The sequence below is a fragment of the Dendropsophus ebraccatus genome, chromosome 13, assembly GCF_027789765.1.
Source record: "Dendropsophus ebraccatus isolate aDenEbr1 chromosome 13, aDenEbr1.pat, whole genome shotgun sequence".
In the NCBI taxonomy this organism is placed as follows: domain Eukaryota; kingdom Metazoa; phylum Chordata; class Amphibia; order Anura; family Hylidae; genus Dendropsophus; species Dendropsophus ebraccatus.
This window is the reverse complement of record NC_091466.1, coordinates 5,220,507-5,240,045: the sequence shown is the minus strand read 5'-3', so window position 1 is coordinate 5,240,045 and position 19,539 is coordinate 5,220,507. Positions and strand designations below refer to the sequence as shown.

The 19,539-nt window shown below is 47.2% G+C and overlaps 1 protein-coding gene across 4 annotated transcripts in view; it reads right to left on the bottom strand.

The window, feature by feature from the left end:
* Positions 1 to 8,976: 8,976 nt before the first annotated feature.
* Positions 8,977 to 19,539, bottom strand: part of LOC138770374 (mothers against decapentaplegic homolog 4-like) — a 23,912-nt gene continuing 13,349 nt past the window's right edge. The window contains exons 3-12 of one of the 4 annotated variants that reach the window (XM_069949454.1): positions 18,612 to 18,786; positions 18,505 to 18,525; positions 18,185 to 18,409; positions 13,822 to 13,977; positions 13,618 to 13,722; positions 13,452 to 13,505; positions 13,179 to 13,362; positions 12,345 to 12,513; positions 11,953 to 12,091; positions 8,977 to 9,780 (exon numbers count right to left, since the gene is read on the bottom strand). In XM_069949454.1, coding sequence (XP_069805555.1) covers positions 9,569 to 9,780; positions 11,953 to 12,091; positions 12,345 to 12,513; positions 13,179 to 13,362; positions 13,452 to 13,505; positions 13,618 to 13,722; positions 13,822 to 13,977; positions 18,185 to 18,409; positions 18,505 to 18,525; positions 18,612 to 18,786 — 1,440 coding nt within the window. In that variant the 3' untranslated portion in view covers positions 8,977 to 9,568. Of the gene's footprint in view, positions 9,781 to 11,952; positions 12,092 to 12,344; positions 12,514 to 13,178; positions 13,363 to 13,451; positions 13,506 to 13,617; positions 13,723 to 13,809; positions 13,978 to 18,184; positions 18,410 to 18,504; positions 18,526 to 18,611; positions 18,787 to 19,539 lie in introns of all 4 variants that reach the window. The other 3 variants (XM_069949453.1, XM_069949455.1, XM_069949456.1) reach the window with 3 other exon arrangements.

Here is a 19,539-nt window from a genome sequence, read left to right as displayed (position 1 = left end):
TAAGAGACGCATCACCTCATCTCCATACAGACCTCCATAAGAAACGCATCACCTCATCTTCATCCAGACGTCCATAAGAGACGCATCACCTCATCTTCATCCAGACGTCCATAAGAGACGCATCACCTCATCTCCATCCAGACGTCTATAAGAGACGCATCACCTCATCTCCATCCAGAGGTCCATAAGAGATCCGTCACCTCATCTCCATCCAGACCTCCATAAGAGATCCGTCACATCATCTCCATCCAGACGTCCATAAGAGATCCGTCACCTCATCTCCATCCAGACCTCCATAAGAAACGCATCACCTCATCTTCATCCAGACGTCCATAAGAGACGCATCACCTCATCTCCATCCAGACCTCCATAAGAAACGCATCACCTCATCTTCATCCAGACGTCCATAAGAGACGCATCACCTCATCTTCATCCAGACGTCCATAAGAGACGCATCACCTCATCTCCATCCAGACGTCTATAAGAGACGCATCACCTCATCTCCATCCAGACGTCTATAAGAGATCCATCACCTCATCCCCATCCAGAGGTCCATAAGAGATCCGTCACCTCATCTCCATCCAGACCTCCATAAGAGATCCGTCACCTCATCTCCATCCAGACCTCCATAAGAGATCCATCACCTCATCTCCATCCAGACCTCCATAAGAGACGCATCACCTCATGTCCATCCAGACCTCCATAAGAGATCCGTCACCTCATCTCCATCCAGACCTCCATAAGAGATCCATCACCTCATCTCCATCCAGACCTCTATAAGAGATCCGTCACCTCATTTCCATCCAGATTTCCATAATAGACGCATCACCTCATCTCCATCCAGACCTCCCTAAGAGATCAGTCACCTCATCTCCATCCAGAGGTCCATAAGAAATCCGTCACCTCATCTCCATCCAGATGTCCATAATAGACGCATCACCTCATCTCCATCCAGACTTCCATAAGAGATCCGTCACCTCATCTCCATCCAGACGTCTATAAGAGATCCCTCACCTCATCTCCGTCCAGACGTCCATACAAGATCCGTCACCTCATCTCCATCCAGCCTTCCATAAGATACGCATCACCTCATCTCCATCCAGACGTCCATAAGAGACGCATCACCTCATCTCCATCCAGACGTCCATATGAGATCCATCACCTCATCTCCATCCAGACGTACATAAGAGACACATCACCTCATCTCCATCCAGACGTCCATAAGAGACGCATCACCTCATCTCCATCCAGACGTCCATAAGAGATCCATCACCTCATCTCCATCCAGACGTACATAAGAGACACATCACCTCATCTCCATCCAGACGTCCATAAGAGACTCATCACCTCATCTCCATCCAGACCTCCATAAGAAACGCATCACCTCATCTTCATCCAGACGTCCATAAGAGACGCATCACCTCATCTTCATCCAGACGTCCATAAGAGACGCATCACCTCATCTCCATCCAGACGTCTATAAGAGACGCATCACCTCATCTCCATCCAGACGTCTATAAGAGACGCATCACCTCATCTCCATCCAGACGTCTATAAGAGATCCATCACCTCATCCCCATCCAGAGGTCCATAAGAGATCCGTCACCTCATCTCCATCCAGACCTCCATAAGAGATCCGTCACCTCATCTCCATCCAGACCTCCATAAGAGATCCGTCACCTCATCTCCATCCAGACCTCCATAAGAGACGCATCACCTCATCTCCATCCAGCCTTCCATAAGAGATCCGTCACCTCATCTCAATCCAGATCTCCATAAGAGATCCATCACCTCATCTCCATCCAGACCTCTATAAGAGATCCGTCACCTCATTTCCATCCAGATGTCCATAATAGACGCATCACCTCATCTCCATCGAGACCTCCCTAAGAGATCCGTCACCTCATCTCCATCCAGAGGTCCATAAGAAATCCGTCACCTCATCTCCATCCAGATGTCCATAATAGACGCATCACCTCATCTCCATCCAGACCTCCATAAGAGATCCGTCACCTCATCTCCATCCAGACGTCCATACGAGATCCGTCACCTCATCTCCATCCAGCCTTCCATAAGATACGCATCACCTCATCTCCATCCAGACGTCCATAAGAGACGCATCACCTCATCTCCATCCAGACGTCCATAAGAGACGCATCACCTCATCTCCATCCAGACGTCCATAAGAGATCCATCACCTCATCTCCATCCAGACGTACATAAGAGACACATCACCTCATCTCCATCCAGACGTCCATAAGAGACGCATCACCTCATCTCCATCCAGATGTCCATAAGAGATGCATCACCTCATCTCCATCCAGAGGTCCATAAGAGATCCGTCACCTCATCTCCATCCAGACCTCCATAAGAGATCCGTCACCTCATCTCCATCCAGACCTCCATAAGAGATCCGTCACCTCATCTCCATCCAGACCTCCATAAGAGACGCATCACCTCATCTCCATCCAGACGTCCATAAGAGATGCATCACCTCATCTCCATCCAGACGTCCATAAGAGATCATCACCTCATCTCCATCCAGAGGTCCATAAGAGATCCGTCACCTCATCTCCATCCAGACCTCCATAAGAGATCCGTCACCTCATCTTCATCCAGACCTCCATAAGAGATCCGTCACCTCATCTCCATCCAGACCTCCATAAGAGACGCATCACCTCATCTCCATCCAGCCTTCCATAAGAGATCCGTCACCTCATCTCCATCCAGATCTCCATAAGAGATCCGTCATCTCATCTCCATCCAGAGGTCCATAAGAGACGCATCACCTCATCTCCATCCAGACCTCTATAAGAGATCGGTCACCTCATCTCCATCCAGAGGTCCATAAGAAATCCGTCACCTCATCTCCATCCAGATGTCCATAATAGACGCATCACCTCATCTCCATCCAGACCTCCATAAGAGATCCGTCACCTCATCTCCATCCAGACCTCCATAAGAGACACATCACCTCATCTCCATCCAGATGTCCATAAGAGATGCGTCCCCTCATCTCCATCCAGACGTCTATAAGAGATCCGTCACCTCATCTCCATCCAGACTTCCATAAGAGATCCGTCACCTCATCTCCATCCAGACGTCCATAAGAGACGCATCACCTCATCTCCATCCAGACGTCCATAAGAGACTCATCACCTCATCTCCATCCAGACGTCTATAAGAGACGCATCACCTCATCTCCATCCAGACGTCCATAAGAGACGCATCACCTCATCTCCATCCAGACGTCTATAAGAGACGCATCACCTCATCTCCATCCAGACGTCTATAAGAGACGCATCACCTCATCTCCATCCAGACGTCTATAAGAGATCCATCACCTCATCCCCATCCAGAGGTCCATAAGAGATCCGTCACCTCATCTCCATCCAGACCTCCATAAGAGATCCGTCACCTCATCTCCATCCAGACCTCCATAAGAGATCCGTCACCTCATCTCCATCCAGACCTCCATAAGAGATCCGTCACCTCATGTCCATCCAGATGTCCATAAGAGACGCATCACCTCATCCCCATCCAGATGTCCATAAGAGACTCATCACCTCATCTCCATCCAGACGTCCATAAGAGACACGTCACCTCATCTCCATCCAGACCTCCATAAGAGACACATCACCTCATCTCCATCCAGACCTCTATAAGAGATCCGTCACCTCATCCCCATCCAGACGTCCATAAGAGACACATCACCTCATCTCCATCCAGACATCTATAAGAGACGCATCACCTCATCCCCATCCAGACGTCCATAAGAGATCCGTCACCTCATCTCAGTTCTAGACTTCCAAAAGAGATGCATCACCTCCAGGACTGTGGAGTCTGAGTTGGAGTCAGAGCTAGCTTTGGCTGGAGTCGGAAAAAAATGTAACCAGACTCTGACTCCAGCTTTAAAAAAAATCTTTAAAAAATGTTTTTATATATTTAAATAATTTTACAAGTTTTGCTCATGAATATATATTATGAGCAACATTCTAATGGGACACTGTCCCTATTAGATAAGGGTGGTCGGGGAATATATCAGTAATAAGACACTGGCCCTATTACATAAGGGTGGTCGGGGAATATATCAGTAATAGGACACTGTCCCTATTAGGTAAGGGTGGTCGGGGAATATATCAGTAATAAGACACTGGCCCTATTACATAAGGGTGGTCGGGGAATATATCAGTAATAGGACACTGGCCTTATTAGATAAGGGTGGTCGGGGAAAATATCAGTAATAGGACACTGGCCCTATTACATAAGGGTGGTCGGGGAATATATCAGTAATAGGACACTGGCCCTATTACATAAGGGTGGTCGGGGAAAATATCAGTAATAGGACACTGGCCCTATTACATAAGGGTGGTCGGGGAATATATCAGTAATAGGACACTGGCCCTATTACATAAGGGTGGTCGGGGAATATATCAGTAATAGGACACTGGCCCTATTACATAAAGGTGGTCGGGGAATATATCAGTAATAGGACACTGGCCCTATTAAATAAGGGTGGTCGGGGAGATATATCAGTAACAGGACACTGTCCCTATTACATAAGGGTGGTCGGGGAATATATCAGTAATAGGACACTGGCCCTATTACATAAGGGTGGTCAGGGAATATATCAGTAATGGGACACTGGCCCTATTACATAAGGGTGGTCGGGGAATATATCAGTAATAGGACACTGGCCTTATTAGATAAGGGTGGTCGGGGAATATATCAGTAATAGGACACTGGCCCTATTACATAAGGGGGGTCGGGGAATATATATCAGTAATAGGACACTGGCCCTATTACATAAGGGTGGTCGGGGAATATATCAGTAATAGGACACTGGCCCTATTACATAAGGGTGGTCGGGGAATATATCAGTAATAGGACACTGGCCCTATTACATAAAGGTGGTCGGGGAATATATCAGTAATAGGACACTGGCCCTATTATATAAGGGTGGTCGGGGAATATATCAGTAATAGGACACTGGCCCTATTACATAAGGGTGGTCAGGGAATATATCAGTAATGGGACACTGGCCCTATTACATAAGGGTGGTCGGGGAATATATCAGTAATAGGACACTGGCCCTATTACATAAGGCTGGTCGGGGAATATATCAGTAATAGGACACTGGCCCTATTATATAAGGGTGGTCGGGGAATATATTAGTAATAGGACACTGGCCCTATTACATAAGGGTGGTCGGGGAATATATCAGTAATAGGACACTGGCCCTATTACATAAGGGTGGTCGGGGAATATATCAGTCATAGGACACTGGCCCTATTACATAAGGGTGGTCGGGGAATATATCAGTAATAGGACACTGGCCCTATTACATAAGGGGGGGGGTCGGGGAATATATTAGTAGTAGGACACTGGCCCTATTACATAAGGGTGGTCGAGGGATATATCAGTAATAGAACACTGGCCCTATTACATAAAGGTGGTCGGGGAATATATCAGTAATAGGACACTGGCCCTATTACATAAGGGTGGTCGGGGAATATATTAGTAGTAGGACACTGGCCCTATTACATAAGGGTGGTCGGGGGATATATTAGTAATAGGACACTGGCCCTATTACATAAGGGTGGTCGGGGAATATACTAGTAGTAGGACACTGGCCCTATTACATAAGGGTGGTCGGGGAATATATTAGTAGTAGGACACTGGCCCTATTACATAAGGGTGGTCGGGGAGAGGTTGTCGGTCACTATTTGGCAGCTTGTTTCTGAGCTGGAAGAGTCCATTGTGTGGGGGGAGATCTGTGCTGTTCTCTTCCTGGATGCTGGATGACTGTATATGAGCAGCAGTGTAATATGGAGATATCCTGTGTAATATAGAGGAGGAGACATAAGTAGTGTAGCTGTAACCTCTGTCCTCAGTGTGGGCTTTTTTCTTTTGTGCGATATGGCTGCAGTAGGCTGTGTGTGTGTGTGCTATAGCTGCAGCAGGCTGTGTGTGTGTGTGTGTGTGTGTGTATGCTATAGCTGCAGCAATCTGTGTGTGTGTATGCTATAGCTGCAGCAGGCTGCGTGTGTGTGTATGCTATAGCTGCAGCAGGCTGTGTGTGTGTGTGTGTGTGTGTGTGTGCACTATGGCTGCAGCAGGCTGTGTGGGTGTGTGTATGCATGCTATTGTGTGCCCCCACAGTGACCTTCTATATTACTATGTGTCACCCCTCTCTATATCACTATGTGTGACCCCTCTCTATATCACTATGTGTGACCTCTCTCTATATCACTATGTGTGACCCCTCTCTATATCATTATGTGTGACCTCTCTCTATATCACTATGTGTGACCTCTCTATATCACTGTGTGACCTTTATATCACTGTGTGTGACCCCTCTATATCACTATGTGTGACCCCTCTCTATATCACTATGTGTGACCCCCCTGTATATCACTATGTGTGACCTCTCTATATCACTATGTGTGACCCCTCTCTATATCACTATGTGTGACCTCTCTATATCACTATGTGTGACCCCCCTCTATATCACTATGTGTGACCCCCCTCTATATCACTATGTGTGACCCCCTGTATATCACTATGTGTGACCCCTCTCTATATCACTATGTGTGACCCCTCTCTATATCACTATGTGTGACCCCTCTCTATATCACTATGTGTGACCCCTCTCTATATCACTATGTGTGACCCCCCTCTATATCACTATGTGTGACCCCCTGTATATCACTATGTGTGACCCCCTCTATATCACTGTGTGTGACCCCTCTCTATATCACTATGTGACCTCTCTCTATATTACTGTGTGACCTCTCTATATCACTATGTGTGACCCCTCTCTATATCACTATGTGTGACCTCTCTATATCACTATGTGTGACCCCTCTCTATATCACTATGTGTGACCTCTCTATATCACTATGTGTGACCTCTCTATATCACTATGTGTGACCCCTCTCTATATCACTGTGTGTGACCCCTCTCTATATCACTATGTCTGACCTCTATATCACTATGTGTGACCCCCTCTATATCACTGTGTGTGACCCCTCTCTATATCACTATGTCTGACCTCTATATCACTATGTGTGACCCCTCTATATCACTGTGTGTGACCTCTCTCTATATCACTATGTATGACCCCTCTCTATATCACTATGTGTGACCTCTCTCTATATCACTATGTGTGACCCCTCTCTATATCACTGTGTGTGACCTCTCTCTATATCACTATGTGTGACCCCTCTCTATATCACTGTGTGTGACCTCTCTCTATATCACTATGTATGACCCCTCTCTATATCACTATGTGTGACCTCTCTATATCACTATGTGTGACCCCTCTCTATATCACTATGTGTGACCCCTTTCTATATCACTATGTCTGACCTTTATATCACTATGTGTGACCCCCTGTATATCACTATGTGTGACCTCTATATTACAGGTATCTGGCAGTGTTTGTGTTTCTGTGTCTGGTGAATATTTAGTTAGAAACATAGAAGATGTCACCAGGAAAAGATCACCTGCTCCATCTAGTCTGGTTGTGAGTAGTTCAGGACATGGAGGCTGGAGACTGGCTGCACCCACTGCACACACAGGAGAAGCTGCTGTATATACAGTATATACTCCCTCAGAAGTCGCCCCAGGATCATGTAATACATTAGGGAGAAGCTGCTGAGCCAGTGTGATAGATAACTCCCCTGGTATATGACCGGCCATTTATCAAGAAGCAGGAGTTGGGAGTCAGAGTATGTCCTGATAAAATTCAGGAGTGGAACTCATAGTCGGAGTCGGAGCTGCAGCTTACCGATTCCACAGCCCTGAGAGACGCATCTACCGTAATCCAGTCACCTGACACCACACGCTGCCCCTGCTGTGGTGTATAAGCGTGCTGTGGGGAGCTCCCCCTGGTGGCTGGAAGCAGTCATACTGTACACTGTCCCTGCTGTGCTGTACGAGTGTGCTGTGGTGAGCTCCCCCTGCTGGCTGGAAGCTCCCATACCATGCAGTTTCCCTGCTGTGCATGTGTCATGTGAATTCCTCATGGAAAAATAAGACATCCCCTGAAAATAAGACCTAACGCATCTTCGGGAGTAAAAATTAATATAAGACACGGTCTTATTTTTTGGTGAACACGGTGGGTGCAGCCCCCCCTCCCCCCATTTAAATTGTTTGGCAGAGTTATAGGAACCAGCCTGCGACAAGAGTTTATTATAGGTTTAATATACTCTCTTTATTAACTGTGGATGTTGGAGGATCACGGATTGCCCACCTTTCCCGTTATGGCTAGCTGGGCTTTTGCTGTAATGAACAATGTGCAGAAGCCATTTTGGACCCCTATGTAAAGTTCGGAACAAATCTTGGTTTAGGAAGGTTCACTCATCTCTAGTGTCATCTCATCCCCTTGTCTCCACCTCTCCAGCCAGACCTCCTTAAGAGATGTGTGAGGAATCACCTCATCTCTGTATAATACAATCAATTACAGTAATGGCTCCACACCTTCTTAGACTCAAGATAATCTACTAATTCACAGTCCTCCACACCGCACATACAGCACCACCTCAAAAACAGTTCTCATCCACTCCACTTTCCTGAAACCTGAGTTGGCAAAACTAAAAGCACTTCATCTCCTGCATGGGCTACTGCATACTCCCCCTCTGCTATCTCCATCTAACACTCATCTAAGCCACCTCTCCCATCACTTCTATTCTATCCCTACACAGACACCTACTGTGTGTCCAATTCACACCACAATGTGTAGTACCATACAGAGCAGTCTACAGCTTGGCCCCCTCCATACATCTCCAACCAAATCTCATTACCTTCTTTCTTTTCCAAGACACCTGCACCCCATACACAGCTATATAGGCAGTCTTTATTCTTCTATCCTCACCGTCCATCATATACCCTCTCATCATTGTCACTAATTCCTATCATGCTTTTCTGTTGCCCGTAGCCGGTCTCTCGCCACACACACCTCACACCTGTAAGTAGTAGTACATAAATATTTTATTTAATAGAAGTCAGATTGTATGTGGAAATCCTATCAAAAAGCAGACTACTCCTCTCGCCGTGCTCCAGATTTTAGTATTTTTGGCCTTGTACAGATGCACGCCCTGCTCCATCCTTGTAAAATCAACATAAAAAAAGCTGATGATTGTCCCTTCCCGTGTCGGGATCCTGCGGGTGAGGTAGCCACATTCCCGGTCTGGTGTAGAGAAGACAACTACGATTTCTCTTTACCTAAAGCGTTGAGGTTCCCACCGCTCTTCTGAACCGCCTCCTCCGGACAGAAAGCGGTTCCTTCCTCGTGTGCAATAATATACAGGTAAAATAAAGCAAAGTGTGTACAATGTCCGCACCCCGAGGTAAATCCCCAACGATGGGTTCTCGAGACTTCAAGACAAACCCTGGACAAGATCCAGCCCGAGACCCTCAGCCATAGTCACTGGTTGTATAGATGAACCATTGAAGACATCTGTCCAACCCCTTTCTGGGGAACTGGCTGCACCACCCATAGGTTTCCTCTGCCATCGAGGATTACCTTGTACCACTCATGTCTCTTATCAGGGACTCCTTCATGTTAGTTGACAGAATTAGGATCCGCCATTGGCAAGGTATGAAGGACTTCGTCTAGAAGCTGGAGCGCTCTGTGTAGGTGAACCTCTATCCAGCATGGCGTCTGTTTGATGCTCTGGCGGGGGTAGTCGGGGCCCCAGCCCTTAACAAAACTGAGGCGGAGGATACAGAGGCGGCGGAGATCATCAACACCGATACCGGCAGCTGCTGAGAGGCCTGTGCGGAGAACAAGGGGAAATCCTGATAGGGAACATACACGACAAAGGGGAGCAACCCCCAACCTGCTGGATACATAATATAGGGGAGCAACCCCCCAACCTGCTGGATACATAACAGAGGAGCAACCCCCTAACCTGGTGGATACATAATATAGGGGAGCAACCCCCCAACCTGCTGGATACATAACAGAGGAGCAACCTCCCAACCTGCTGGATACATAACATAAGGGAGCAACCCCCAACCTGCTGGATACATAATATAGGGGAGCAACCCCCCAACCTGCTGGATACATAACATAGGGGAGCAACCTTTCAACCTGCTGGATACATAACAGAGGAGCAACCCCCCAACCTGCTGGATACATAACAGAAGAGCAACCCCCTAACCTGGTGGATACATAACATAGGGGAGCAACCTCCCAACCTGCTGGATACATAACAGAGGAGCAACCCCCTAACCTGGTGGATACATAACTTAGGGGAGCAACCTCCCAACCTGCTGGATACATAATATAGGGGAGCAACCCCCTAACCTGGTGGATACATAATATAGGGGAGCAACCCCCCAACCTGCTGGATACATAACAGAGGAGCAACCCCCTAACCTGGTGTATACATAACAGAGGAGCAACCCCCCAACCTGCTGGATACATAATATAGAGGAGCAACCCCCTAACCTGGTGTATACATAACAGAGGAGCAACCCCCCAACCTGCTGGATACATAACAGAGGAGCAACCCCCCAACCTGCTGGATACATAACAGAGGAGCAACCCCCTAACCTGCTGGATACATAACAGAGGAGCAACCCCCCAACCTGGTGGATACATAACAGAAGAGCAACCCCCTAACCTGGTGGATACATAATATAGGGGAGCAACCCCCCAACCTGGTGGATACATAATATAGGGGAGCAACCCCCTAACCTGCTGGATACATAATATAGGGGAGCAACCTACCAACCTGCTGGATACATAATATAGGGGAGCAACCCCCCAACCTGCTGGATACATAATATAGGGGAGCAACCTACCAACCTGGTGGATACATAACAGAGGAGCAACCCCCTAACCTGGTGGATACATAACAGAGGAGCAACCCCCTAACCTGGTGGATACATAACAGAGGAGCAACCCCCTAACCTGGTGGATACATAACAGAGGAGCAACCCCCCAACCTGCTGGATACATAATATAGAGGAGCAACCCCCCAACCTGCTGGATACATAACAGAGGGGAGCAACCCCCCAACCTGCTGGATACATAACAGAGGAGAAACCGCCCCCCCTCAACCTGCCAGGTACGTACACAAGGCTGAGGTGTGCCAAATCAGGGTTGCCATCTTAATTGTACCACTACCACAAACTGGGCGATGCAATGTCACCCACAGATCCTGATCCTGCCGCTCATACTCACTGACAGCTGGTGCAATGTCACCCACAGATCCTGCCCCGCTCATACTCACTGACAGCTGGTGTGATGTCACCCACAGATCCTGCCCCGCTCATACTCACTGACAGCTGGTGTGATGTCACCCACAGATCCTGATCCTGCCGCTCATACTCACTGACAGCTGGTGCAATGTCACCCACACATCCTGCCCCGCTCATACTCACTGACAGCTGGTGTGATGTCACCCACAGATCCTGCCCCGCTCATACTCACTGACAGCTGGTGCGATGTCACCCACACATCCTGCCCCGCTCATACTCACTGACAGCTGGTGTGATGTCACCCACAGATCCTGATCCTGCCCTGCTCATACTCACTGACAGCTGGTGCGATGTCACCCACACATCCTGCCCCGCTCATACTCACTGACAGCTGGTGCGATGTCACCCACAGATCCTGATCCTGCCCTGCTCATACTCACTGACAGCTGGTGCGATGTCACCCACAGATCCTGCCCCGCTCATACTCACTGACAGCTGGTGCGATGTCACCCACAGATCCTGCCCCGCTCATACTCACTGACAGCTGGTGCAATGTCACCCACAGATCCTGCCCCGCTCATACTCACTGACAGCTGGTGCAATGTCACCCACAGATCCTGCCCCGCTCATACTCACTGACAGCTGGTGCGATGTCACCCACACAACCTGCCCCGCTCATACTCACTGACAGCTGGTGCGATGTCACCCACAGATCCTGATCCTGCCGCTCATACTCACTGACAGCTGGTGCGATGCCACCCACAGATCCTGGGCCTGGGATTGTTCCGGCCACTGCTGCTGCCTGGGCTGCTGCTGCCGCCTGTGCTGTGGCCGCCTGTTGCTGCATTTGTCGATGACACTGCCGCAGGTCAAACACCTGACATATGGATGATAGAGATGTAATAAATCGCTGCCCTTTAATATGACTCCAAACCACTCACCAACCTGCAAAACTACGACTCCCAGCGTGCAGGTGTCCAGGCATGGTGGGAATTGTAGTTTTGCAACAGCTGGAGGGCTGACGGCTCCCCATGCCTGGTCTGGGGTGCTGACAGATGTGCCGCCACCTACGGCTATGAAAGGTTATGGTCCAGCTTCCCGTCTATGTCTCCGCAATACGGAGCAGATACCTTTATATAAGCCCCGGGGTAAATCTTGTGCACGGCGTCCCCCGGAGCTCTGCCCGCCTCTCTGTCCAGGTAGTAGCTCTGGACAAACACAGCGTGATCACTCAGACACCTCATCCAGACGTCGCCCTCGCCGCGGCACTCTAACTGGACGCCTTTCCCAATGTGCAGCCTGGGAATAAGACAAGACGGTGAAGGGGTCGGCCCGCTCACTGGTAATCTGGCTGTAAGCCTGGGGTCACACTGCAGTGTTGCAATCAGTTTTATGTTAAAAGAAAAAAAGGGATGCAGTGTGAACCTAATGGTGGAGGAGGAGGAGGAAAAAGCCAATCTACTAAGTGCCTTTTACTCGACTGTATTTAAAGGGGTTATTCACCAAAAATCTTTTTATTTCAAATCATCTGGTTTCAGAAAGTTATATAGATTTGTAATTTACTTCTATTTAAAAATCTCCAGTCTTCCAGTACTTATCAGCTGCTGTAGGTCCTGCAGGAAGTGGTGTAGTCTCTCCAGTCTGACACCGTGCTCTCTGCTGCCACCTCTGTCCATGTCAGGAACTGTCCAGAGCAGCAGCAAATCCCCATAGAAAACCTCTCCTGCTTTCCGGGCTGGAAAGTATACACCACTTACTGCTGGACATGCAGCAGCTGATAAGTACTGTAAGACTGAAAATTTTAAAATAGAAGTAAATTACAAATCTATAAAACTTTCTGAAACCAGTATATTTGAAAGAAATGAGTACCCCATTAAGTATTGGGCAATAGTCCTTCCTCTGGATCCCCACCGTAGGGTTACAGCTCCTGCCTTGCTCTCCATCATATATAACAATGGACTCACCTGGCCCGCTCACTAGTATCTGTACGATGCACATTGGACAGCTGTCCGAGGCAGAAGCGATCCCCTCCGGACGGGTCCACGTATCCGTCCACGGTCACCACCGGACAGTTTGATGGCACTTTGAAGATCTCTCCCACCTGAACGTCCATTTCAAAATATGCGACCGAACACCAGAACTCGGGGCCTGTGAGCAACAAGCATCGGTAGGAAGTGCTACCACACAACCATGGCGGGCGTCTGTACGGGGGAGGGGGGGGGGGGGGGGGGACTTACCGGGGTGATTGGAGACAGGGTGGGAGTACTGCGGAGAACTCTGGTGAAGAGGCCCTGTAGGGAGAGATGGAAGGACAGGGTTATGGGCAGAGTCCCCGGGAATCAGGGAGACCACAGTCCCATTAGGGCGTATAGCAGTGTCGGCCGGGTGCAGCGAGAGACGTACAGTAATGGTTGGGGTGGTGCAGCGGTGGCTGTTGGCTTCCCCTCCCATTAGCCGGGGGTGCAGGACTGGGGGCATAGGCTGCCGTGTTGCTTCCTGTCCAAGTAGCTGCAGAAAAGCAAGTGAGGAGAGGAGAGTGGGTGATGCCGGGAGCAGGACTGCCCGAAGATTACAGAACCCTGAGAAGATGCTCACCACTATACTCACTGTGATACGGCTGCTTGGGGGGGGACGGGTAGCCGTTACTCTGAGAGCTGTGGTTCGGTGTAGAAGGGGGAGAGGTGGAGACCATCTGCTGAGGAGGAACCATGGGTAAGATGGCCTCACCGTGTGTCAGCGAAGACAGGGGGCATCCAGGGGCCACTGCACGGAAGTCACAAGAGGGATTTATACAGACAGTGTCCAATACAGAAACATCACCAATGTGTGACTATAACAGCATAACTACACAGCAAGATCAGTGCCACACACCAGGATATATACAGCGATATCACTGCTCTCTATATATACAGGTGTGTAGTACTGATCACTATACTAGTGCCCTCTCACCAGTGATGTATATACAGTGATATCACTGCTCTCTATATACAGGTGTGTAGTACTGATCACTATACTAGTGCCCTCTCACCAGTGATGTATATACAGTGATATCACTGCTCTCTATATATACAGGTGTGTAGTACTGATCACTATACTAGTGCCCTCTCACCAGTGATGTATATACAGTGATATTACTGCTCTCTATATACAGGTGTGTAGTACTGATCACTATACTAGTGCCCCCTCACCAGTGATGTATATACAGTGATATCACTGCTCTCTATATATACAGGTGTGTAGTACTGATCACTATACTAGTGCCCTCTCACCAGTGATGTATATACAGTGATATCACTGCTCTCTATATATACAGGTGTGTAGTACTGATCACTATACTAGTGCCCTCTCACCAGTGATGTATATACAGTGATATCACTGCTCTCTATATATATATACAGGTGTGTAGTACTGATCACTATACTAGTGCCCTCTCACCAGTGATGTATATACAGTGATATCACTGCTCTCTATATCCTGGTGTGTAATACTGATCACTATACTAGTGCCCTCTCACCAGTGATGTGTATATATAGTGATATCACTGCTCTCTATATATACAGGTGTGTAGTACTGATCACTATACTAGTGCCCTCTCACCAGTGATGTATATACAGTGATATCACTGCTCTCTATATCCCGGTGTGTAGTACTGATCACTATACTAGTGCCCTCTCACCAGTGATGTGTATATATAGTGATATCACTGCTCTCTATATCCCGGTGTGTAGTACTGATCAGTATACTAGTGCCCTCTCACCAGTGATGTATATACAGTGATATCACTGCTCTCTATATATACAGGTGTGTAGTACTGATCACTATACTAGTGCCCTCTCACCAGTGATGTATATACAGTGATATCACTGCTCTCTATATATACAGGTGTGTAGTACTGATCACTATACTAGTGCCCTCTCACCAGTGATGTATATACAGTGATATCACTGCTCTCTATATCCTGGTGTGTAGTACTGATCACTATACTAGTGCCCTCTCACCAGTGATGTATATACAGCGATATCACTGCTCTCTATATATACAGGTGTGTAGTACTGATCACTATACTAGTCACCTCTCACCAGTGATGTATATACAGTGATATCACTGCTCTCTATATATACAGGTGTGTAGTACTGATCACTATACTAGTGCCCTCTCACCAGTGATGTATATACAGTGATATCACTGCTCTCTATATATACAGGTGTGTAGTACTGATCACTATACTAGTGCCCTCTCACCAGTGATGTATATACAGTGATATCACTGCTCTCTATATCCTGGTGTGTAGTACTGATCACTATACTAGTGCCCTCTCACCAGTGATGTATATACAGTGATATCACTGCTCTCTATATCCTGGTGTGTAGTACTGATCACTATACTAGTGCCCTCTCACCAGTGATGTATATACAGTGATATCACTGCTCTCTATATATACAGGTGTGTAGTACTGATCACTATACTAGTGCCCTCTCACCAGTGATGTATATACAGTGATATCACTGCTATATCCTGTGTAGTACTGATCACTATACTAGTGCCCTCTCACCAGTGATGTATATACAGTGATATCACTGCTATATCCTGGTGTGTAGTACTGATCACTATACTAGTGCCCTCTCACCAGTGATGTATACAGTGATATCACTGCTCCGTATATCCTGGTGTGTAGTACTGATCACTATACTAGTGCCCTCTCACCAGTGATGTATATACAGTGATATCACTGCTATATCCTGGTGTGTAGTACTGATCACTATACTAGTGCCCTCTCACCAGTGATGTATATACAGTGATATCACTGCTCTCTATATATACAGGTGTGTAGTACTGATCACTATACTAGTGCCCTCTCACCAGTGATGTATATAAAGTGATATCACTGCTATATCCTGTGTAGTACTGATCACTATACTAGTGCCCTCTCACCAGTGATGTATATACAGTGATATCACTGCTATCTATATACCGGTGTGTAGTACTGATCACTATACTAGTGCCCTCTCACCAGTGATGTATATACAGTGATATCACTGCTCTCTATATATACAGGTGTGTAGTACTGATCACTATACTAGTGCCCTCTCACCAGTGATGTGTATACAGTGATATCACTGCTCTCTATATATACAGGTGTGTAGTACTGATCACTATACTAGTGCCCTCTCACCAGTGATGTATATACAGTGATATCACTGCTCTCTATATATACAGGTGTGTAGTACTGATCACTATACTAGTGCCCTCTCACCAGTGATGTATATACAGTGATATCACTGCTCTCTATATACTGGTGTGTAGTACTGATCACTATACTAGTGCCCTCTCACCAGTGATGTATATACAGTGATATCACTGCTCTCTATATCCTGGTGTGTAGTACTGATCACTATACTAGTGCCCTCTCACCAGTGATGTATATACAGTGATATCACTGCTCTCTATATACAGGTGTGTAGTACTGATCACTATACTAGTGCCCTCTCACCAGTGATGTATATACAGTGATATCACTGCTCTCTATATACTGGTGTGTAGTACTGATCACTATACTAGTGCCCTCTCACCAGTGATGTATATACAGTGATATCACTGCTCTCTATATCCTGGTGTGTAGTACTGATCACTATACTAGTGCCCTCTCACCAGTGATGTATATATACAGTGATATCACTGCTCTCTATATATCCTGGTGTGTAGTACTGATCACTATACTAGTGCCCTCTCACCAGTGATGTATATACAGTGATATCACTGCTCTCTATATATACAGGTGTGTAGTACTGATCACTATACTAGTGCCCTCTCACCAGTGATGTATATACAGTGATATCACTGCTATATCCTGGTGTGTAGTACTGATCACTATACTAGTGCCCTCTCACCAGTGACGTATATACAGTGATCACCTGCTCTCTATATATACCGGTGTGTAGTACTGATCACTATACTAGTGCCCTCTCACCAGTGATGTATCTACAGTGATATCACTGCTCTCTATATCCTGGTGTGTAGTACTGATCACTATACTAGTGCCCTCTCACCAGTGATGTATATACAGTGATATCAGTGCTCTCTATATATACAGGTGTGTAGTACTGATCACTATACTAGTGCCCTCTCACCAGTGATGTATATATACAGTGATATCACTGCTCTCTATATATCCTGGTGTGTAGTACTGATCACTATACTAGTGCCCTCTCACCAGTGATGTATCTACAGTGATATCACTGCTCTCTATATCCCGGTGTGTAGTACTGATCACTATACTAGTGCCCTCTCACCAGTGATGTATATATAGTGATATCACTGCTCTCTATATCCTGGTGTGTAGTACTGATCAGTATACTAGTGCCCTCTCACCAGTGATGTATATACAGTGATATCACTGCTCTCTATATCCTGGTGTGTAGTACTGATCACTATACTAGTGCCCTCTCACCAGTGATGTATATACAGTGATATCAGTGCTCTCTATATCCTGGTGTGTAGTACTGATCACTATACTAGTGCCCTCTCACCAGTGATGTATATACAGTGATATCACTGCTCTCTATATATACAGGTGTGTATTACTGATCACTATACTAGTGCCCTCTCACCAGTGATGTATATATACAGTGATATCACTGCTCTCTATATATACACAGGTGTGTAGTACTGATCAGTATACTAGTGACCTCTCACCAGTGATGTATATATACAGTGATATCACTGCTCTCTATATATACAGGTGTGTAGTACTGATCACTATACTAGTGCCCTCTTACCAGTGATGTATATACAGTGATATCACTGCTCTCTATATCCTGGTGTGTAGTACTGATCACTATACTAGTGCCCTCTCACCAGTGATGTATATACAGTGATATCACTGCACTCTATATATACAGGTGTGTAGTACTGATCAGTATACTAGTGCCCTCTCACCAGTGATGGTGGTGGACAGTATAGTGAACCTTACCTGAGGGTGAGATGGGTATATTGGGGTACATGCCCACAGCTGTTTGGGGGCTCTTGGGCAATGCTAGAGGAGGAAGTGTTGGTCGGTAGGAGTCTGCTTGAGGCATCTGAGGTAGTGAGCCATGGTTCATGGACGGTGGCAGGTCCTGGGCGGCTGCCAGGCATTGGGGGGGATCCATGTCACAGTCATTGGAGTACTCCTCCTTCACCGGCCGGCACGGCGTGCCTTTTTAGGAAAAAACAACGTAAGTCTAAGTGTGAAGATGTGAGAAAACATCAGGGACGTGCGAGAGACGTGCGAGAGACGCGCAAGAGACTCACCTGAGCTCTGAATACTCAGCCCTGCAACACACAAAGGTGACAGTATCAGTATCCCGCACCACAGCCGTCCAGGTGCCCCCTCACCCACCCCCGGCACCCACACTCACCGATGCCCGGGGACACCACCCGCTCATAGTGATACGGGTTCACACACACACTGTCATACTTCAGGTCAAACGCATACTGGCAGAACTTTACGTGTTTCAGCTCATTCTTGTGCAAATCCGGCCAGCGCCAGAGCCGAGCGTAAATCACATGGGGGAAGCCTTTCCTGCCAGCAACCTATAGGAGAGAAGGAGGAGAGCGCCATCACCAGGGGGGCACAGGGACAACCACAGGGGGAGGGGGAGGGGCAGGCTGTATTCTCAGTAATGTCACTGCTGATCTCTAGTGATGGATAGGCTGTATTCTCAGTGATGTCACCGCTGATCTCTAGTGATGGATAGGCTGTATTCTCAGTGATGTCACTGATCTCTAGTGATGGATAGGCTGTATTCTCAGTGATGTCACTGATCTCTAGTGATGGATAGGCTGTATTCTCAGTGATGTCACTGATCTCTAGTGATGGATAGGCTGTATTCTCAGTGATGTCACCGCTGATCTCTAGTGATGGATAGGCTGTATTCTCAGTGATGTCACTGATCTCTAGTGATGGATAGGCTGTATTCTCAGTGATGTCACTGCTGATCTCTAGTGATGGATAGACTGTATTCTCAGTGATGTCACTGCTGATCTCTAGTGATGGATAGGCTGTATTCTCAGTGATGTCACCGCTGATCTCTAGTGATGGATAGGCTGTATTCTCAGTGATGTCACTGATCTCTAGTGATGGATAGGCTGTATTCTCAGTGATGTCACTGATCTCTAGTGATGGATAGGCTGTATTCTCAGTGATGTCACCGCTGATCTCTAGTGATGGATAGGCTGTATTCTCAGTGATGTCACCGCTGATCCCTAGTGATGGATAGGCTGTATTCTCAGTGATGTCACCGCTGATCTCTAGTGATGGATAGGCTGTATTCTCAGTGATGGATA